The sequence below is a fragment of the Strix aluco genome, chromosome 4 (genome assembly GCF_031877795.1).
Source record: "Strix aluco isolate bStrAlu1 chromosome 4, bStrAlu1.hap1, whole genome shotgun sequence".
Taxonomy (NCBI): Eukaryota; Metazoa; Chordata; class Aves; order Strigiformes; family Strigidae; genus Strix; species Strix aluco.
Genome location: NC_133934.1, coordinates 84,326,530 through 84,344,834, shown reverse-complemented (window position 1 = coordinate 84,344,834; position 18,305 = coordinate 84,326,530). Strand labels below are relative to the sequence as shown.

At 52.7% G+C, this 18,305-nt stretch overlaps 2 protein-coding genes across 2 annotated transcripts; both read left to right on the top strand.

Moving 5' to 3' along the window:
- The first annotated feature begins 4,079 nt into the window (after positions 1-4,079).
- On the top strand, positions 4,080-5,463 carry LOC141922157 (uncharacterized). The gene is given in 5 exon segments (XM_074821292.1): positions 4,080-4,108; positions 4,635-4,746; positions 4,748-4,958; positions 4,961-5,178; positions 5,359-5,463. Coding segments are annotated over 5 exon segments (675 nt in total).
- Positions 5,165-8,512, top strand: LOC141923196 (uncharacterized). The gene is made up of 5 exons (XM_074823849.1): positions 5,165-5,178; positions 6,127-6,200; positions 6,302-6,349; positions 6,828-7,076; positions 7,226-8,512. Exons 2-5 carry the CDS (start codon positions 6,147-6,149, stop codon positions 8,510-8,512), a joined length of 1,638 nt encoding a protein of 545 aa, XP_074679950.1. The 5' UTR covers positions 5,165-5,178; positions 6,127-6,146.
- The last annotated feature ends 9,793 nt before the right edge of the window (positions 8,513-18,305 follow it).

Below are 18,305 nucleotides of genomic sequence, written 5' to 3'. Positions count from 1 at the left end.
GGCTGATGAATATGGATTTATAGGACCTGAGAATCTGGTCACGCACAGAGATGGCACAAGGTACCTGCCCAGCCACGACTTCCAGCTGCATGGGCGCAATGCGAATACCAATTATTTCTCCATGCGTTTTACTCCAGCAGTGAGTAGAAGCACAAACTGCGAAGCAGCGCAGAGCAGGTACAACACTTGCGAGCCTTTGTCCAAACAGTTTGTCAAGGCAACGTGCTGGTTTTGTGGCTCCCCTGCCCAGAAGAGGCTGGAGCCATGTGCATGGAGACAGCGGTGAGGAAAGATAGGGGCTGCAGAGGGACCAGCCTTGTTCTGTTCCCAAAAATATAGGTTCAAGGGACTGAGCAGGTTCCATTTGTACTTCCCAGCCACTGTGGGCATTTGGGAAGGGGCTTTGCATCTGATGGTTGCCTGAAAATCAGCATCTGGCAATAGGAGCACAAACAATTATTCACAAGTAGCAGTTTCAGCCCTAAGAGAAATGGGGCTGGCCCTTGTTAGGCAAGCACATCTTGTATCTGGAAAAAGTAATCCCAGTGTTACTCCCATAGTTGTTTTTAATTTTGAGAGTTAATTGCTTATCTCTGCACGGAGTCCTTACTGTCCAGCCCATCTGCCTGCAGCCTCCAGGAGAGATGGGGGCGGCTACACAGCTCTAGTTTTGACAAGTGCCTCTGCATGGCATTTTCTTCTGAGGGAAGAACATTTGTGAAGCGCCTGGAGCCCATTGCTCAGAGGAGGGTGGTATAAAAGTACTAGAAGGAAGTGAAGGGAGCGTGGGGCTGGCATGGGAGGAGGGGGGAGAAGAACTTCGGGAACTTGCCTTGCATGTCTGTTGGGAAAGAGCATGGTGCATCTCGTTGGTAAGACAAGATGAGCATGCCAGTCGCCTTCCTTTGGCAGTGTCACAGAGACTTCAAACAGTCTGCGATGTGTTTCAGCCTGAAATAGGGCAAATGTTTGGCACCTTAAAAGTGCTTGTTTTCTCTGGCTGTAAAGGAAACTCCAGAGTAGACACCTAAGGGTGGGTGAATGATCCTCCCCCTGTGCTGTCAGGGAGCTGTTGGTCTTGTGCAGCGGGCTAGCGTTAGGAGGGCCGTGCGTGTGTCTGTAATTCAGGTCTCCAGAACTCAGGCTCCTATGATGTTGTTTGTTTTTTTTTTTTTCCAGTGAGGAGAAATAGCAAATTCTAAAGGCTTAGCATTAACCAAACTTGTGCACGCCTCCGCACTGTGAAAAATCACGATGGTAACTTCCATCTGCCGTGTATCACAGTGTTTGTAACTTTGAGGCTTGTTGCCAGGAGGAGCTGAATTATCAATGCTGATCTTCAAACACCTAAAATGTTATCATTAGCTACTGCATTATGTGTCACGTTAATGCTATGAAACACGGGTAATACTTACTCAGACTTCAGGGAACAGGCACGATGTCTTTGCTCAGATCCCTTGGATGTGCAGAGGAGCCAAAGCCAGGCTGCTTCTCCCCCCTGCAGCCTCAGCTGCCAGCTGTGGTCCATCCACCTGCAAAGCAGGTAGCGACATGGGAACTGGATGGTTTGTAAGGCTGAGCATCCTTTTTTAGAGGAGCAGCATGGGAATGAATCCCTTGGGATTGGGCGCTGGGTAGTGCCTGATGCTAACATGGCAGATATGGGGGAAATGAATATTTAGGAGGCAAGGTTTTTCCTGCCTGCTTCCAACTGAAAATGCAGTACCTGTCACCAGTAAGCACTCACCAAAGGGATTTGGATTTGGATCTGAGCATAAGGCAGGAGCTGGTGTTGAGTGTTTGGGAAAGGGCCGAGAACGTGTGTCTTGAGTCCTGCTCTCATCCTCGTCTCTCCTGTTCCAGTTTGTTCACTGATCCTTTTCCTTTTGATGCTGCTGTCAAAACCTGTATAATCAGGAGAGAAGTGCACCAGCAACATAAATACTGTGAAAATACCTTGGACTGAAAAAAAGAGGCAACGGTGGTTTTTTGGAACAGTATTAATTTCTTGAGTGTTCGATGCTGAGATGACTCAATTGGCGGAGGAGACCAGCTGTTAGACCATCAGCTTGCTCTCTGCAGTGCCAGCTTCTCTCTTGGTTTTGACATCTCTGATCCATCCTGCTGTCTGCACTCATACCTTGTCTCTGTCCTCATGAAGACCACACAGTTCAACTTGCCAAATAGGAAAGGGATGTTCCTGCATCTTTCTACCAGCCCTGCCAATCCTCTCATCTCTGACTCAGCCACCTCCTCCTGGCCAGCCTGAGGGTTTAGCTGGGCCAGGTTTACCCCATCTTCCTTGCCCCTCTGCTTCCCATCCTGGCCATCTCCAGGGACCAAGCATGTCAGGAGAGTAGGACTTGGGGAAATGCACAGTTGCATTTAAAACACCAGTCAGACAGCCACTTCCCCCACCCTCAGTCCATTTCTCACCTCTGCTGTAACAACAAAAATCCTAAATATCATTGTTTTGGTTTTGGTTTTTTTTGTTGTTTTTTAAGGCTTATCGTAAGGTTACAGTGTGTGTGCTGGGGTTTCCTTTCCTTGCAAAACAAAGGCAGAGCTGCCTGGGCAGTCTGGCTGATGCTGTGGGGTGTTCTCTGGAAGGGATTTGGGGGATAGACCTTGGTCTTTCGACCCAGGGCTACTGGAGATCACAGGGACTTGGGGTCAGGTCGGGGTGCTGGCAGCAGGCTGTCTTGGGTGCGCTGGTGCCACAGGCATTTCGGGGCCACCGGAGGGGAGGGAGGTGACCTGGGGGCGGGTGGCCAGTGGGGCAGTGAGTGGCCTGTCTTATAAAAAAGCCAGGTACACACAGCTCCGTGTTTATCCCCTTCTTGCACAGCGGTGCTTAGACGTGAGGCAGCACCAGGTCTTTGGGGGCTGAGTTAAATGCAGGTTTGATGTAAAAAAAAAACCAACAAAGCATGGTAATTGTTGGAGGTGCCTAAAAAAGGTTGACAATGTGAACTCATATCTGGCTGGGGACAGGGGTATAATTTTGTCTCAGGTCGAGAGGAAAATACATCCCACGGTATCTGTGGCAGGGGTCGGGAAGAAGAGGGAAAACATCTGCTGAAGGGGTGTGTGTGTGCATGAGACGAGCAGCTTCATGGTGCCCGTCTTGAAGCCAAGGGGCTGTGGGGAGAGCAGTGGGGCCAGGGCAGCACTGGCGCCTTCCTGCATGGGGGCCAGGAGGAAGGAGAAAAAAAGATGCTCATCTCACTTGGCACCTGCATGGTCTTTGCATGGTCCTCACCGGGGAGACACACAAGGTCCCCTGGCGAGTAGTGATGGGGGAAAAAGGCAGGACATTTTGGAGGATGACATTAAGCAGGCATCCACAACAGCAGACTGACATGTCTGGTTTCCCAAGATGTTCTGTCGAGCTGTGGTGCTGTCACAGCATGGGGGATGCTTTCTGGATGCTGTTGTCTGTGGATGATACATCCCAGGCAAAGTCAGATAATCTGCAGTTTACAAAGCCCTGTCTCAGTCCTGACTCTCCTCAGGTTTCCTTCAGTCACTTGTTTTGCAGCGCCAGCATGTCCTGTGAATCCCTGTGAACCTGCAACCCTTCACGTGTCCCCTGGGCCGTGCCCCCACCTTGGGAAATTGGGTCCCTGTACCAAGGGGCTGTTACAGGGGACTGGCTTGCCAGGGCTTTACAGCAGGGCAGCCCAGAAGCCTTTTGAAGGCTTTTGAAGCCTTTTGAAACCTTGCTGAAGGTGAACCTTGTTTCATGGGCTTCCCCTGCTGTGGCAGCCCCAGAGTGGGTCTCTGCTGTCTGAAAGACTCTTTCTTCTACCCAGGGCAGCAGAAACACCTCCTCCCCGCAGGGAAGGACGTGCAAACGCTCCTCACAGAGCATCGACGCTGTCATTTACGCTTCCCCACCCAATAAAACACCCATAGGCATTCTCCTCCTGGCCCCCTCTCCCCCTGGCTGTGCCCATCACCTGCGGCTTGGGTGCAGGGAGAACCTGGCTTGCAGAGCCCAGACATGTTTCCTACTTCAACGCAACCTATTTGCACTTGCGGGGTGCTTTTATTAGCAGAGAGGGGGTGTTGCGGGCATGGAGGATTTAGCAACAGCCAAATACAGGCAAGGAAGTCACTCTCCTTCCACCCAGGCTGGGGCAGAGGGAAAAGCTGGGTGTAGGGCTGGGGCACGCTGGTCCTGTCCTAAACCTCCTGGGCAGAGATGTGTCAGGGTGTGCACATGTGTGTGCACGTAGAGGTTTGCAAACTCACTCTCATGTTATCCGTGAGCGAGTAGGGGCTGTCTGCACTGCTGGCTTACTGCACTGTTTGGAGGAGGTGATCCACGCTACACCAGGACACCCTGGGGTATATGTGGTGAATTCTGTGATTGTGCGTGTGTGTGTGTATTCATACATGTAATTGCATGTAAATGCCCATGCATATACGCACCCATACACACGTGCATGTCTTGTTTTCCAGAGATTTGTTTTCATCCTGGGGCCGGCAGCTGGAAGAAGCACTGGGGGTGCTACACCCTCTCCATGCAGGGGGTGGGACCCTCCCTGCGCACCTCCATTTAGTATTTCCTTTCTCCCTTGCGTGAACGCATGTGTAGGCATGAAAATAGGCATGTCCTCTCCTTCTAGCACCACATTTTGTGCTCCTGCCCCAAGGCGCAGGGGAAGGCTGAGTCCCAGCAGGGGAATGGTCCCACGTGGGTTTCAGCACCTTGGCTCGTGGCGGGGGGCAAACGCCACTCCCAAGTGCCCATGTTAGGAGGATGCTATCCCCAGGATGGGGTCCGGTGCTTGGCGTGGGTGACACCATAGTTGTTTGTGTGTGTCAAGGCGGGAAGTGTGTGAACGGAATAAATTTAGCAGTCAAAACACAGGGCCAGTGCAGTCGGTCATTAACTGCCAGCCCGTCTCATCATCCTGCAACCACAAGGAGCTTTTTTAGGGCCGGCGTCCCGGCGGAAGCGTGGGAGGCCAGTTCCCGGTGACACCTCCGCGCGCAGCAGCGGTGCCCGCCGGTGCCATTGGCTGCCCCCTGCCCGGGGCCGGCACCAGGCAGCGGTTAAATGCCCACACGGCCACGCCAGGGCACACAGCTCGGGGCATTTCCACACAGGCAGCCAGCTTGTCTCATCCCCAGCACCGGAGGAGACGCCGGCTCGCACCACGCCTCAAGGTAAAGGTTTTGGTTTCTTTGGGTTGCTTTGGCATTGCCTGGAGTGCGAATGGCAATGTTTGGGGGCAGGGGTTGTAGATCTCCTTGCAAGTTTTGATAAAAAACAGGAGAGACTTGTAAGCTGGGATGTAGATATTGCTTCGTAAGGGAAGAAATTAGGAGCATGTCTCTTTGCTCCAGCACGTTTCAGGTGCAGGGCGATGCGCAGTACAGTTAGTGTGCCCCGTGGGGATGCGGTGCTGGGCTGCTGAAGGGACTTGGAAAATGAGAGCAGAGCTGGAGTAAAGCCCCCCTGCTGCTTTACAGAATCACAGAATCATCTCAGTTGGAAAAGACCTTGAAGATCACCTAGTCCAACCCTTAACTTAACATTGACAGTTCGCAACTCCACCAGATCCCTCAGCGCTTTACCTGCCTGCTCAGGCAGCGGTACGGCTGGGATGCCGGATGGACCCAGTGGCCACTGGGGATGCAGCTCTCTGTGGGGTTATCTTACTGGGGTGCTCCACTTTGGGGCAGCAGGAGGTTTTATGGGGCTGTGGGGACCACACTGGGTGGGAGGCACAGCTCTGCAGCCCGCGGTCTCGTGGCACTGCTCACCTGTGGTGCCAGCTCCCCTCACAGCTGCTGAGCTCGGCTGGGTGGCTACTGTGGGAACAGGGAATATGGAAAACCTTTCCTGATCTTTAATGATGCTTAGACAAAAAATCTGCAAGAACATGGCCAGGTATTTCAAGTCCCAAACTAAAGGGAAGTTGCTGCACAGGAGATGCCAGGAGGCGGCACGAGGACAAATCCTTGGCTTGTTTGATGACCTGCCGGGGTGAGCGTCACGTGCCGGGACAGCAAGGCTGTATCGGTTGGAAGGGCTTTGTGGGACCCAGTTACAGTCAGGGGCACACGCAAATGCTTTGTTCTAGTGTGCAAATACTTTCCCCCCCGTTGCAGCTGCAGGGACCACAACCAACATGAGGGCTGCGTTCCTGGTGCTGCTCCTCTGGGCCGTAGCCCGTGCTCACCCTGTAAGTACCCACTGGACAGGTACTCAAACCCCAAGCCCCCGGTGGTTTTGCCCCTCCAAGGTGCACTGATCACTGATCAAATGTCTCCTGGATATGTTTAGGTGCCTGGCCACCAGCCTGCCCGTCCCCACCGCAGCGCCCAGCAGGAGGTAAGCCAAGGGATGCCCCAGTCCCACTGCTCGTGGGGCAAGTCTGGGATGGGGAGCCAGCCCCAGGCAAGCATCCTTGGACCAGGCACCTGGGGGAAGAGCTGCCCCTTCTGCAGGTCTTTGAGCTTTGCCTGTCTCCTCAGTCTTCTCAAGCTGGGTTGGTTTCACCTCATTTCACCATGCCTTCCTGTGCGCATTCCCAGTTCACCTGATGCATTCTGCTGCGTCAGTCCTGAAAAAGGAGTTTCTGTGCTCTGAACCATCATGGTTTGGACTTTTCTGGGTTGCCCTTTTATTGGTGGCTGTTGGGTTTTTTTTCATCAGCAGAAACAACTGAAGGGCTGAGGTGTGAGCAATGAAAAAGGGCTTGAGCACTTGCATGGCTTAGGAGTGATTTATCATCCCGCAGCAGCAGCAGTAGCAGTAAACGCATTGTGGTGTTTAATAACCAAAGCACTCTGTCATGTTTTGCCTCCAGGACACAGCAAGCAAAGATGACATCAACAAGCTGGGCAACCTCCTGGGTGGTGGAGATGGCAGACATCCTTCTGCCAGTGCTGAGAAGGGGGATAATGCCCTTACTGGGGACCCGGCGGGTGGAAATATCGTGGGTGAGGAGCTGGGTGAGCACGGTGGCCGAGACAAGGGAGGCAGAGTTGGGCAGGCTCAGGACCTGAACTGGGTGGACCACGAGGATGCAAGCCTGTGGAACAGCCTTGGTTTCCTGGTGAGTGAGTGGAGAGGGGTGTTTTTCTCTGCCAGGAAGGCACGCTTAGCCCCAAATCTGGTGTCAGTCTTGGCCTGCATGGCGAGCTGTGTCGATAGTGCCTGTGACCTGCAAGCCTTTGCTTTCTTCTCTGTTTGTCACCTCCACAGGAGGAGGATGCACGTGATGCTGATGATGGTGACAACAGAGAGCACCACGGCACCGGGGTCAGTGGGCTTCCCTCCCACACTGGTGGGCTCCTGGACGAGGAGGACGACAGTGGGGATGACACCTTTGATGAGAACAGGGAAGAGGAGGGGGGCGAAGGTCCTACTTACGTGGCTGGTGCCGACAGGGCAGGCGAACACGGTGGCGATGCTGGCCGTGAGGATGCTGGGGCTGGCAGAAGGCACGGTGACAGCAGCAGCAGCAGCAGCGAGAGCATCGGGGCAGACCACCGGCGGTACAGGAACTACCTTGGCAGCCGGTACGAGCGGACCTACAGGCAGGGAGGCAGCAGCAGCAGCAGCCAGGAGGAGGAGAGCTACGACTTTGAGGATGAAGCCATGCAGGGAGATGACCCCTCTGTCTTTGATGGTCCGGGCAGCAGCTACAAGGGGCGCCGTGCTGGCCCCCGTGCCCCAGGGAGCAGCCGAGAGAGTGGCCGAGGGGCTGACTCGTACCACTGGGATGAGGGTGACAGCGAGTCCCCTGACTCAGGAGAAGACAGTCCATCCACCGAGGACAACAGTCAGTCGGAAGAGCCTGTCGCCAGCCAGTCAGAGGAAAACAGCACCAGCCACTCTGGAGAGGACAGGGATGGGGATGACAGCCCCTCCAGCGAGGATGAGGGCAGCAGGTCCAGGGAGGGCACCGCCGAGCAGTCAGACGAAGAGCTGGGGGAGTCCCCGGAGGACATCTCCCAGGAGGCGGTGAGCACGTCGAGTGAGCGCAGTGGCAGCCGGTCCCAGGAAGGACAGAAGGAGGATCAGGAGTCTGCTGAGGACAAGAGTGCACTGTCCGTGCCCGACAGTGAGTCCGGGGAAGATGAGGGTGACCAGAGCAAGTCTGGGGAAGATGATGGTGAGCAGAGCCAGTCCACAGAGGACACCGTAGAGGAGTCAAAGGAGGACGAGAATGACTCCAGCCCTGATGAGGACACGCTGAGCACATCAGCCGAGAGCCAGAACGCATCCCCGGAGGATGATGGCAGCCAAGAGGACAATGCAGGCGAGGACAGCAGCTCCACAGAGAGCAACAACAGCAAGTCCCAGGAGGAGGAGGAGGATGATGACAATGAAGAGAGCCACTCCCAGGAGGACGCCACCCGTGAGTCCAGCAGCCACGGGGATGACAGCTCTCCCCAGAGCCTGGAGAGCCACAAACGGCGGCCGGGCGCCTACCGCAACAAGCCTGCTGCTGACTATGATGACAATGACTGCCAGGACGGGTACTGATGCGTGCCCCAAAGCCTCATTGGTGCTGGGGGGTACAGGGGGGGAGGAGGGGTTTAATTTATTTGCTATATAGCCTGGTTGATTTGTTTCTGAGAAGATGCTGTGGATAAAATGGAGGCGGGTTCACCAGGGCTTGACCTGGGCATGCTACACAGGGTGCAAAGCGGGAGGTGATGCCAGACACAGGGAAAAGGCCAAACCACAGAGAGAAAAGCCATTTCCTATGCCAAACTGGCGAGCAACGGAGAGCTGGGAGTGCTGCAGGGTGATGCTGCCTGCTTGCCACAAGGGCACACTGCACTCCAGGAGCTGCATCTGGGCATGCTGGGCAGAAAGGTCCCTGCCTTCACCCCTTGTATTTACCTGCCACTGCCCTAAAAGCCTCTGCCCAGACTCCAGACAGAGCTTTCCGTTAGCTCCACGTCCTGCACATAAGGAGGAAAGGCTACAGCTGGTGTGCACACATGGTGTGTGGGCTCAGCGGTGTGTGAAGTACCACTTCAGGATGGGATGTATGTAATATTTTGTAAGAAATGTACAGAAAACATTATATTGTATCCTTTTTGCACTTGTATTTCAAATCTGAAATGTACCTTGTTGATTTCTTTAATTACGATTAAAACCATCAAACTCCACGGTGGTATGCTTTGAGGTGTTGCTGGTTTTCTCCCTGGGGAGCTGGGTGCTGTGATTTGGGGTCAGACTGGAGCGAGTGGGGAGCAAAGAGCAGGCTGTTTGCATGGGGAGCTGCAGCGTGCTGGGGTGAGGGGGAAAGCAGAGGCTGAGGGGTGTTCCCACCCCCCGTATTTCTGGGCTCCCCAAGGGCCAGCCCTGCCCCTGGGTGACCCTGCAGTGGGGTGGGTGGAAAAGCTAATGGCCCCTATGAGCTGGGCCTGGGACTTTGCTATATCATGGCTATCACTTGCTGCAATGCAAGCCAGGATTCTGCTCCTCCTGAGAGGCTGAGAAGGAGGTGCCCCAGGGCACGGGGACTCTCCTGGACCACTGGCTCTGGATGCCCTCAGTGGCCTCTGGCGCCAGGTCCCCTGCAGCAGAGACACAGGTGAGTGGGGGAAAAGGGTTCATCATGAGCTGGTACATCATGGGTAAAGCCTCTTTTTTTTTTTTTTTTTCCCCTCCTACCAGTAAGCAAGTCAATCACACGTTATTTGTTTAAAATCCCATCCAGATGCTTCCCACCCGTTCATGTGTGTATGATGAGCTGTACAGCACGTGGGTGTCGATGCTGGTGGAGGAAGCTGTGGGCTGTTGCGTAGCATGGGTTTGTGGCTCTGCAGGGCACAGTCTCCAAGGGGTCAGCATGAGCGTTGGTGTGAGGTTCGTGGTTGGACTAGATGATCTTCAAGGTCTTTTCCAACCGAGATGATTCTGGGATTCTGAGTGGGTGCGTGCCTTTCAGTTGCCTTGGGTCAGCGGTGTCATTGCTGGGCAATGCAATACTGAATTCAGAACCAGGAAAAAAACAGAATAATTTTTTACTCCTTATAGCAAAACTGCACTTAATTTGCAGATTCTTTAGACCACTACAAAAGCTGGGAGCTGAACAGCTTTTAGTAGAGTATATGTTTTAATTTCCACCCTGTGTAAGCTTTTTCTACTTCTGCATGAGATCAGCTCTGAAATGTGCAGCTTCCCCATGCCACTGCCCTGGGAATGAGCCTCTTTCCTGACTCTGCCTCTGAAACAAAGACATTGACTCAACAGTAAAGTTTTTTTCCTGTTCAGCAGGTATTCTTTATTAGCAGTGCTGGGGTCGCCCTGGGGATTCTCCACCATAAGGGCTCCCCCGAACTAGCAAGGAACATCAGTTTCTATACACACAAATCATACATATTCATTAGATTTCCTGGAAAGGGGTGTCTTATGATAATGAGTTCCCAGAATTCATTTACATACTCCGAGCATGCATAGTGGAAATAGGGTGAGGGGCTTCGGTGGTCGAGGGAAGTTGTAAGCAGTCTTCTTCATGGTGTTCGCTAGCTGACCTTCTTTCCAGAGCATGTGCTGTGCAGTAAAGTCCAGGTGCCTCCTTCCTAAATCAGCAGAATCATCCTCCCTATAACAGGGTCTCCGTGTCTCTCTGTTTGAGCTCCCCCTTTTCTTAGTTTTCCCATTCTAGGGGTTGCCCGAGTGTCCACTGAAGGCCTTGAGTCTGCTCCCAGTGATTTACATAGGGAGCCTGACGAGCATTTCAATCTTACCTAAACAAAGGGACCTAAGGAAGCAGTTGAGGAGTCAGGAGTCCTTAAAACAAATGAAGCAAAACACAAGCAAAGCTTTGAAACTAACAAAGCAAGGCACAAGCAAAGCTTTCATCCATCACAGTTTAGTCTTAATAATTATCAGAAATTCATCTGTTTGAGCCCTTTCATTCCCTTTCACCTCCTCCACCCCACTGGTCCCCACTTCACAGTGGCTACCTTGGCTGTGACTTGCCCCTTATTTTTTGGACCCCTTTCATTAGCTGCGCGAGGAGGAGTTGGGGATGCTGTGATGGTGATGATGCCTGTCAGGGTCATGGGTACCAAAATGCTGCTGCGCAGTCCCATCGCTGGGGTGAAAGACAGCAAGCACAGGTTTGGCTGCAACCCAGAGGTGCAAAAAGGGCTCCGTGACAGCTGTCGCTTTGGTTTAAAATTGTAGTAATGATGTGTTTGCTGTCTCCTCTGTGTGGCGACGCAGGGCAGGGTGCTGCTGTGAGCTCTCCCGTGTCCAGCAAGTGGTGCTGCCGCTCAGGCAGTGGGGAGGTTTTGGGTGCCTCCTCTGCCACGGGGTTGGGTCAGATCCCTGAGGCCACTGGAGGTGGTGTTGGCATGGGGACAACTGCTGGGGATGGGGACCAGGAGGATTTTTGTGGGTCCCTCCAGGAAAGCAAGGGGTGCCCCGGAGCTCTGCAGTAAGCCCAGCCCATGAGCAGGATGGCAGAGACGTGGCAAGGGTGGGATGAAACCGGCTTTGTGAGACTGCTTCTTGCAGTTCATGCCTGACCCTCTGCCCTCGTCCTTGGGCAAGTGGCAGCATGGCATAGCTGGGGAGGGGGCCACTCGCCTTCGTCTCCCCCAAAAAGGGATGGTGTGTGCTCGTCCTCCTCTTGTTTCATGCTCGGAGAGAAATACTGGGTTGATTTGACTTTAGTTTGAGCAGGAAGGCGTGTTGCCTTGCAAACAGGGCATGCAGCACCCCTCTGCACCCTGTGCTGGAGGGGTGGCTGGCTGCGCTCCCCCTGCACATTGGTCCCCTTCATGTGCCTTCCCATGGGGATGTGCTGCACTTGCATGCGTGTCCCCACCAGCAACGCCCCAAATTTGCCTCCCGCTGGCTGGCTGCTCCCCAAAAGCTGGGGAGATGGTGCCAGAGCTGGCTGCGGCCTGCCGGTCCTGCCGGGATGGGTTCCCATGGAACCGTCCCTCCTGGGCATCACAGGGGGGAGAAACTCAGCCCTTCGCTGGGGAAACCTGACTGGCCACAGGGAGGGAGCCGCTCGCGTTGGCCCTGTGCGGGGACATGCCCAGCGCCTGGCAGCACATGTCTGTGAGGACGGGGAGGTTTTGGGGGGACACGGGTGGAACTGGGTTGTCCCCATCAAATGCTGTTCATCTGTGTGCGAACAGGGCCACCCTGCTTGCCATCCAGAGGGGCTTGGTGGCAGGCAGTGCTTCACGACATGAGGTTTTGGATGGCCAGAGATAGCGTGGCCAAAAGATGATCACTTTGAGGATTTGAAGGCATTTTTAGCAGCAGTTGTGTGTTTGTTTTTGGCAGCATGTGCTTGTGCATGGTGAGCATCCAAGGGGAGCACTCTCACTCTCTGCTGTCAGGCAGGCAGGAAAATCATAGCATCGTAGAATGGTTTGGGTTGGAAGGAACCTTAAAGACCATCTAGTTCCAACACCCCCACCATGGGCAGGGACACCTTCCACTAGCCCAGGTTGCCCAAAGCCCTGTCCAACCTGGCCTTGAACCCTTCCAGGGAGGGGGCAGCCACAGCTTCTCTGGGCAAACTGCTCCAGTGTCTCACCACCCTCACAGTAACAAATTTCTTCCTCATATCTAATCTAAATCTCCCCTCTTTCACTTTAAAACTGTTACCCCTCATCCTATCCCTACACCCCCTGATAAAGAGTCCCTCCCAAGTTTCCTGTAGCCCCCTTAAGTACTGGGAGGCTGTTAGAAGGTCTCCCCGGAGCCTTCTCTTCTCCAGGCTGCCCAATTGGCTACCATCCAGCCAGTTCCTTATCCTTATTTTCCATGTACCTTAGCATAGTTCCCAGGAGGATCTGCTCCATGACCTTTCTGGGTACAGAGGAGAGACTGACTGGCCTGTAGTTGCCCAGGTCTTCCTTTTTAAAAATGGGGGTTATGTTTCCCCTTTTCCAGTCAGCGGGAACTCCACTGGACTGCCACGACTTCTCAAATATGATGGACAGTGGCTTGGCCACTTCATCTGCCAGTTCCCTCAGGACCCACGGATGCATCTCATCAGGTCCCACTGTCTTGTGCACCTTCACGTTCCACAGATGGTCTTGAACCTGATCTTCTCCTACAGTGGGTGGTTCTTCCTTCTCCCGGTCCCTGCCTTTGCCTTCTGTGACTTGGACAGTGTGGCTGGAGCCCTTGCTGGTGACAGCTGAGGCAAAATGTTGTTGAGTCCCTCAGCCTTCTCCATATCCCAGGTGACCAGGTCTCCCTTTTCTTTCCAGACAGGGCCCACATTTCCCCTTTGACATACTTATAGAAGCTTTTCTTGTTGCCGTTGACATCCCTGCCCAGATTTAATTCTATTAGGTCTTTACCTTTCCTAACGTGATCCCTGACTGCTCAGAAAATTTCTTTGTATTCTTCCCAGGCTACCTGTCCTTGCTTTGAAGCAGCTGGGAAGGTTGGCTGTGGGCTCTGCTATTGCTTGAGGTGTTCCTGCATCCCCTTTTGGGCTGACTGTGCAATGAAGTTGTAAGGGTCAGCTTGCCTGATGGTTACAAAAGGATAAAAAATGCCCATGTCAATGTATGCACTTTTCTTATCCACCCACATGGCGTTTGGGGGTGGCCTCCAGGGCTGAATGCAGTGATTTACCCAGGAATCAGCACTGGGGTTTAAAGCAGATATTTTTGGTCACATTTGGATTTGTGAAAACACAAGTCTGCATCATCTTAAAAGAAAGGTTCCTTGTTTATTTTTTTGTCCTTTCCAAGAAACAAAAAATCTATTTTTAATAAATAGCTGGTGTGGCTGAAGCGGTGGGAGGCAGCAGCACTGAGCCCGACTGCAGCTGCTGGTCTTAGGGTGGCCACGGGATGCAAGCTGCATTTCTTCAACCCCCTTATTTTCCTGGCTTTGGTGGGAGGAACAGAGAGACCACCAGGACCCGCAGAGCACCCCTCCGTCCAGCAGAGGCTTTTTTGGCAGCACAGTCAAGCACTGGGCTGAGCGCCACGGCTGGCTCCTGGGCCCTTGTCTTTAGCAAAATGGGAATATCTGTGGAAGAAACGATCCAATGGGATTGTCTCTCCTGTGCCCCCTGTGATGGATTTGTCTGTGACAGGAACTGCTCCTCGCCAAGCAGGAGGTGAGGCTTGGGAGAGTTTGATTGTGTTTCTCTGCCCTTTTCAATGGGGAGGAAAAACCTTGACGGAATCGCCGCTGCCGTCAATCCGAACAAAAGAAGTATCTCAGGCGTGGGAAAACAGCCTCTGACCTCAGTGAAACCCCAAAATATTACAAACCTTTCAAATGCTCTAAGGAAATTTTTCTTCCAGCTCCCTTCACTGTTATGCAATGTCCTACACTGTCAAATAACGTCATACAATGGCAAATAACTTCCCCTCCTCCTGCCCCTAGCTCAGCCATGCCCTGGGAGTTCTGTGGTCCCCCCAGAACTGCCCCAAGGAGTTGGGCACCACAGGATGGCACGTAAAGTGTAAGTATTAGCATCCTCCTGCCCTGTCTCCCTCCAAACTTGATATGGAGACCTTAAAGCTGCCGAGTAAGCGTGTGGTTTGCAGTTTGGGTTTTTCTGTTTTCACACCCTGAAATACAAAGCTGCAAAGAGCTGGTGTTTTTTTTAGCAGAAGGCATCATGTTTCTGAAAAAAGGAGCTGAACCTGCAACTGGGGAGTGGAGGCAGCACCTGCCCTCTTTTGTCCCAGACCCAAAGTTGTTTCACCTGCAGAGCAAAAAGTAGGTTCATTATAGCATGAAAACTTCCAAAGCCGCCTTTTTCAGAAATCAAAGAGTGCCTGAGTGTTGCAACAGACATGTGCTTGTGTATATATGGATACATATACAAGAAGTGGTGTGCAACTCCTGTGTGTACACAATATAACAAATAACCCACGCGAGCGCAGCAGTTTCCTGCCGGCACATGCGGCGCGCTCTGCCTCTGCTGCAAACAGCAACTTTTTAAGCCCAAATGCAGGGGATTTTGCAGGTTCGAGCAGTGTGTGCAGTGGCAGGGAGGTACCTCCATGCCATCCATGTGTCTGACTATCCAGGGACACTGATTTGACTTTGGCAGAGAGCTCAGTTTCTCAGCCGGTTGTGCAGGTTGTCGGTGGGTACCTCTGTAATGAACTCAGGCTCTCTGCTGGCTCCGCTCACAAAAATGGGGCCTTTTTGGGGGGTTATATGTTTTTTTCCTCCTGTTTCTGACATGTGGCTGTGTTTGAGGGCTCTTACACATGGATGGAGGCAGCAGACTGCTGTGGGACCAGTCCTGGTAACTTATTCTAGCTGGTGCAGTTTCTTCCTCCTAAAAAAAACCAAAACAAGCAAAAAAACAGAGAAAATATGGTATACAGATGCTGCTCAAACACGGGAGGACCTGGGTGGTGGTGAGTGCTGGGAGTCGTAAGAATGCTGTGACCTTGCCTCAGTGATTTGCTGGGTTTCTGTTCCCCAGAGTTCAGGCTGCCTCAAAGCGCTTGCGTTACAGACCTACTTATTGCCCGGTGTGTCAATAGAATTAATTTCCTTTATCTGGTTTCGCACCTCAGAGAAGAAGTAAAATTATATGGAATGTTTAGTTGCAGAGGGCCAATACATAAAGGTTGTGTACTGATAACTGAGGTTGATATGTGGTGCATTTTAGGTGTTCTCCCCTCCCCTTTTATTCTAAAATCGACTGCTTGCAAAAAAATAACAAGCCACGTGCCCAGCTGATGTTGGTTTGCATTTGGGTTTGTTCCATGGGGACAAACCTCCCTCATCTGCCATGTAAGGGGGATGAAGGAGGGATCTCTTATGCTGTTGCTGGTGCACCATCTCCTTGCTCTTCACTTTGCTCCCCAGTCCATGGCTGTGCCACATACACTCCTGTCCCTGCCACCACGTGGGGAGAGGTGGGAGCGGGGGCAAATTCTGCCTCTGGTGACCCCCATGCACATTTTGGGGGTGCCCTGGCCACCATGCTGTGTGGTAGGGGTGCCCTTTTCCCTGGCTGCAGCAGCACCTTGGCCTCTCCACACCATTCTCAGTGTCCATCTGGTTTTGTTTTCTTTATTTATTTTTGGCCCTGAGGTTTCCTTCCAGAATAGCTTCAGGGCGTGGAAATAGGACGGTGCAGCCCCGACCGCAGCCTTGGCCTCGCAGTGGACCCAAGCAGGATGGGAGAATGCTGCTCTGCTCATTTCCCACCCTGAAAAAATAATAATTAAATTTGGACATAGAAACCATGTCAGCCTGCGCCAGACAGGGACGCTCTGACCGTGAGGTCTCCACGGGCTCAGGTAATTACATCAAAACCATACACAGTGCCACTGCCGGTGCCAGGGACTGGTGGAAACCCCAGCAGCGTTGGCACACGGGGCAGATGATGGGGCTTGGGCACAGCAGAAGCTGCCGGGGGGTTCGTCATCATCTGCTGTGCGAGGGCAGTGATGTGCCCAGGGAGGGCCTGGGGAGCAAGCTGCCTGCCTAACCCCCAGCTTGCTCACCAACGTGTGTAATGAGCAACACGGCGGTGTGCTTGTACACGTTAAAAAAATGATGGGAGCACAGCGGGGAAACCACTACCTTTGCACATGTGGGCTGCATGCTGCACACCTGCCTAGTCATAGAATCATAGAATCCCAGAATCATTCAGGTTGGAAAAGACCCTTGGGATCATCGAGTCCAACCATCATCAGCCCTACTCTACAAAGTTCTCCCCTACACCACATCCCCCAACATCTCATCCAAACGACCCTTAAACACATCCAGGGATGGTGACTCCACCCCCTCCCTGGGCAGCCTATTCCACTGTCTGACCACTCTTTCTGGGAAACATTTTTCCCTAATGTCCAGTCTGAACCTCCCCTGTTGCAGTTTAAAGCCATTCCCTCTTGTTCTGTCACTAATCACCTGTGAGAAGAGACCAGCACCAACCTCTCTACAATGTCCTTCCAGGGAGCTGTAGAGAGTGATGAGGTCTCCCCTCAGCCTTCTCCTCCTCACACTAAACAGTCCCAGCTCCCTCAATCTCTCCTCACAGGATTTATTCTCCAGGCCCTTCCCCAGCTTCATTTCCCTCCTCTGCACTCGCTCCAGCACCTCGAGATCTCTCTCGTATTGAGGTGCCCAAAACTGGACACAATACTCCAGGTGTGGCCTCACCAGTGCAGAGCACAGGGGGACTATCACCTCCCTACTTCTGCTGGTCACACTATTAGACGACACTAGTCATCTCAACCTGCCTCTTAAAAATTTTTTGGGCTGTCACCTGCTGGCATATCCCCTTTTTGCAGGCGAGCTGTTCCATGTTTCGTTTCTAACTGTTTATCTACAAAGGCAAGATTATTTCCATGAAGCTGTGAGATTCTGCGATCGCTTTTAACAGATACCAAATGCTGCTTTTGGCAAAATAGACTGGCTCTTAGGGAGTATTTCTTTCCAGAAGGGGTTGTTGGGCGTTGGAATGGGCTGCCCAGGGCAGGGGGGGAGTCCCCATCCCTGGAGGGGTTGAAGAGTCGGGTTGACCCAGCGCTGAGGGATCTGGTGGAGTTGGGAACGGTCAGTGTGAGGTTCATGGTTGGACTGGAGGAGCTTCAAGGGCTTTTTCAACCTAGATGATTCTGTGACTTTGTTAAAAGAGTGATGCTCCAACCCTGAGATGTGATGCTTTTTAAAGTTTTTATTATTATTATTATTATTATTATTATTATTATTATTATTATTATTATTATTATTTTAAATGGAAACATTTTGGATGTGTCTGGCCAGCTTCCCTGCTGGTGTCCCTGCGTGGTGCTGTGAGGTTGCTGTTGCCAGTGGCCTGCCCAGGCAGCACCCGCTCTCTGGCCCAGGAGCTAAACATAGGTGCTGGCCGTGCAAGGCACTTGGGCACACATTAATTATCCTGGTGCTTTTTAGGGATCTTGGGTGAAATATGTGTTTTTATAGTCAGTTTTCTTTTTTTAAGCAGCCTGGAGCAGCAGCCCTTTAATTACATTAAAAATCGCCTCCCACCAGCACTCTCTGTTCCCCAGCCCTGATGAAATTTAGACTTGAAGCTGGGCACGTGCTCACTGCTGTCAAGCGCAGGGCAGCCCATGATGGTGTGGGGCAGTGGGAAACGGGGCTGTCTTGATTCTGTGCCCCCCACATCCCCCCTCAGCAGGGTAGCCCCCCCAGCCCCACACTGGCTGGTGTCTCTTTTCTGGAGGCTGCTGCACTGGCATCAGAAAACTGCATGGTTGTTTTTTTTTTTTTTTTCTTAATTTTTTTTTCTTTTCTTTTTATTTTGTGTGTGGGTTTTCTTGGCCTGAGGCGCCAGCTGAAAGCCACGGCCAGCTCCAGG

Bases quoted from the DNA above. Each gene is read 5' to 3' on its own strand.
- LOC141923196 (XM_074823849.1), top strand. From the start codon at position 6,147: ATGAGGGCTGCGTTCCTGGTGCTGCTCCTCTGGGCCGTAGCCCGTGCT. The intron at 6,350-6,827 runs GTAAGCCAAGGG...TTTTGCCTCCAG, and splicing joins ACCGCAGCGCCCAGCAGGAG to GACACAGCAAGCAAAGATGA. The intron at 7,077-7,225 runs GTGAGTGAGTGG...TCACCTCCACAG, and splicing joins GGAACAGCCTTGGTTTCCTG to GAGGAGGATGCACGTGATGC.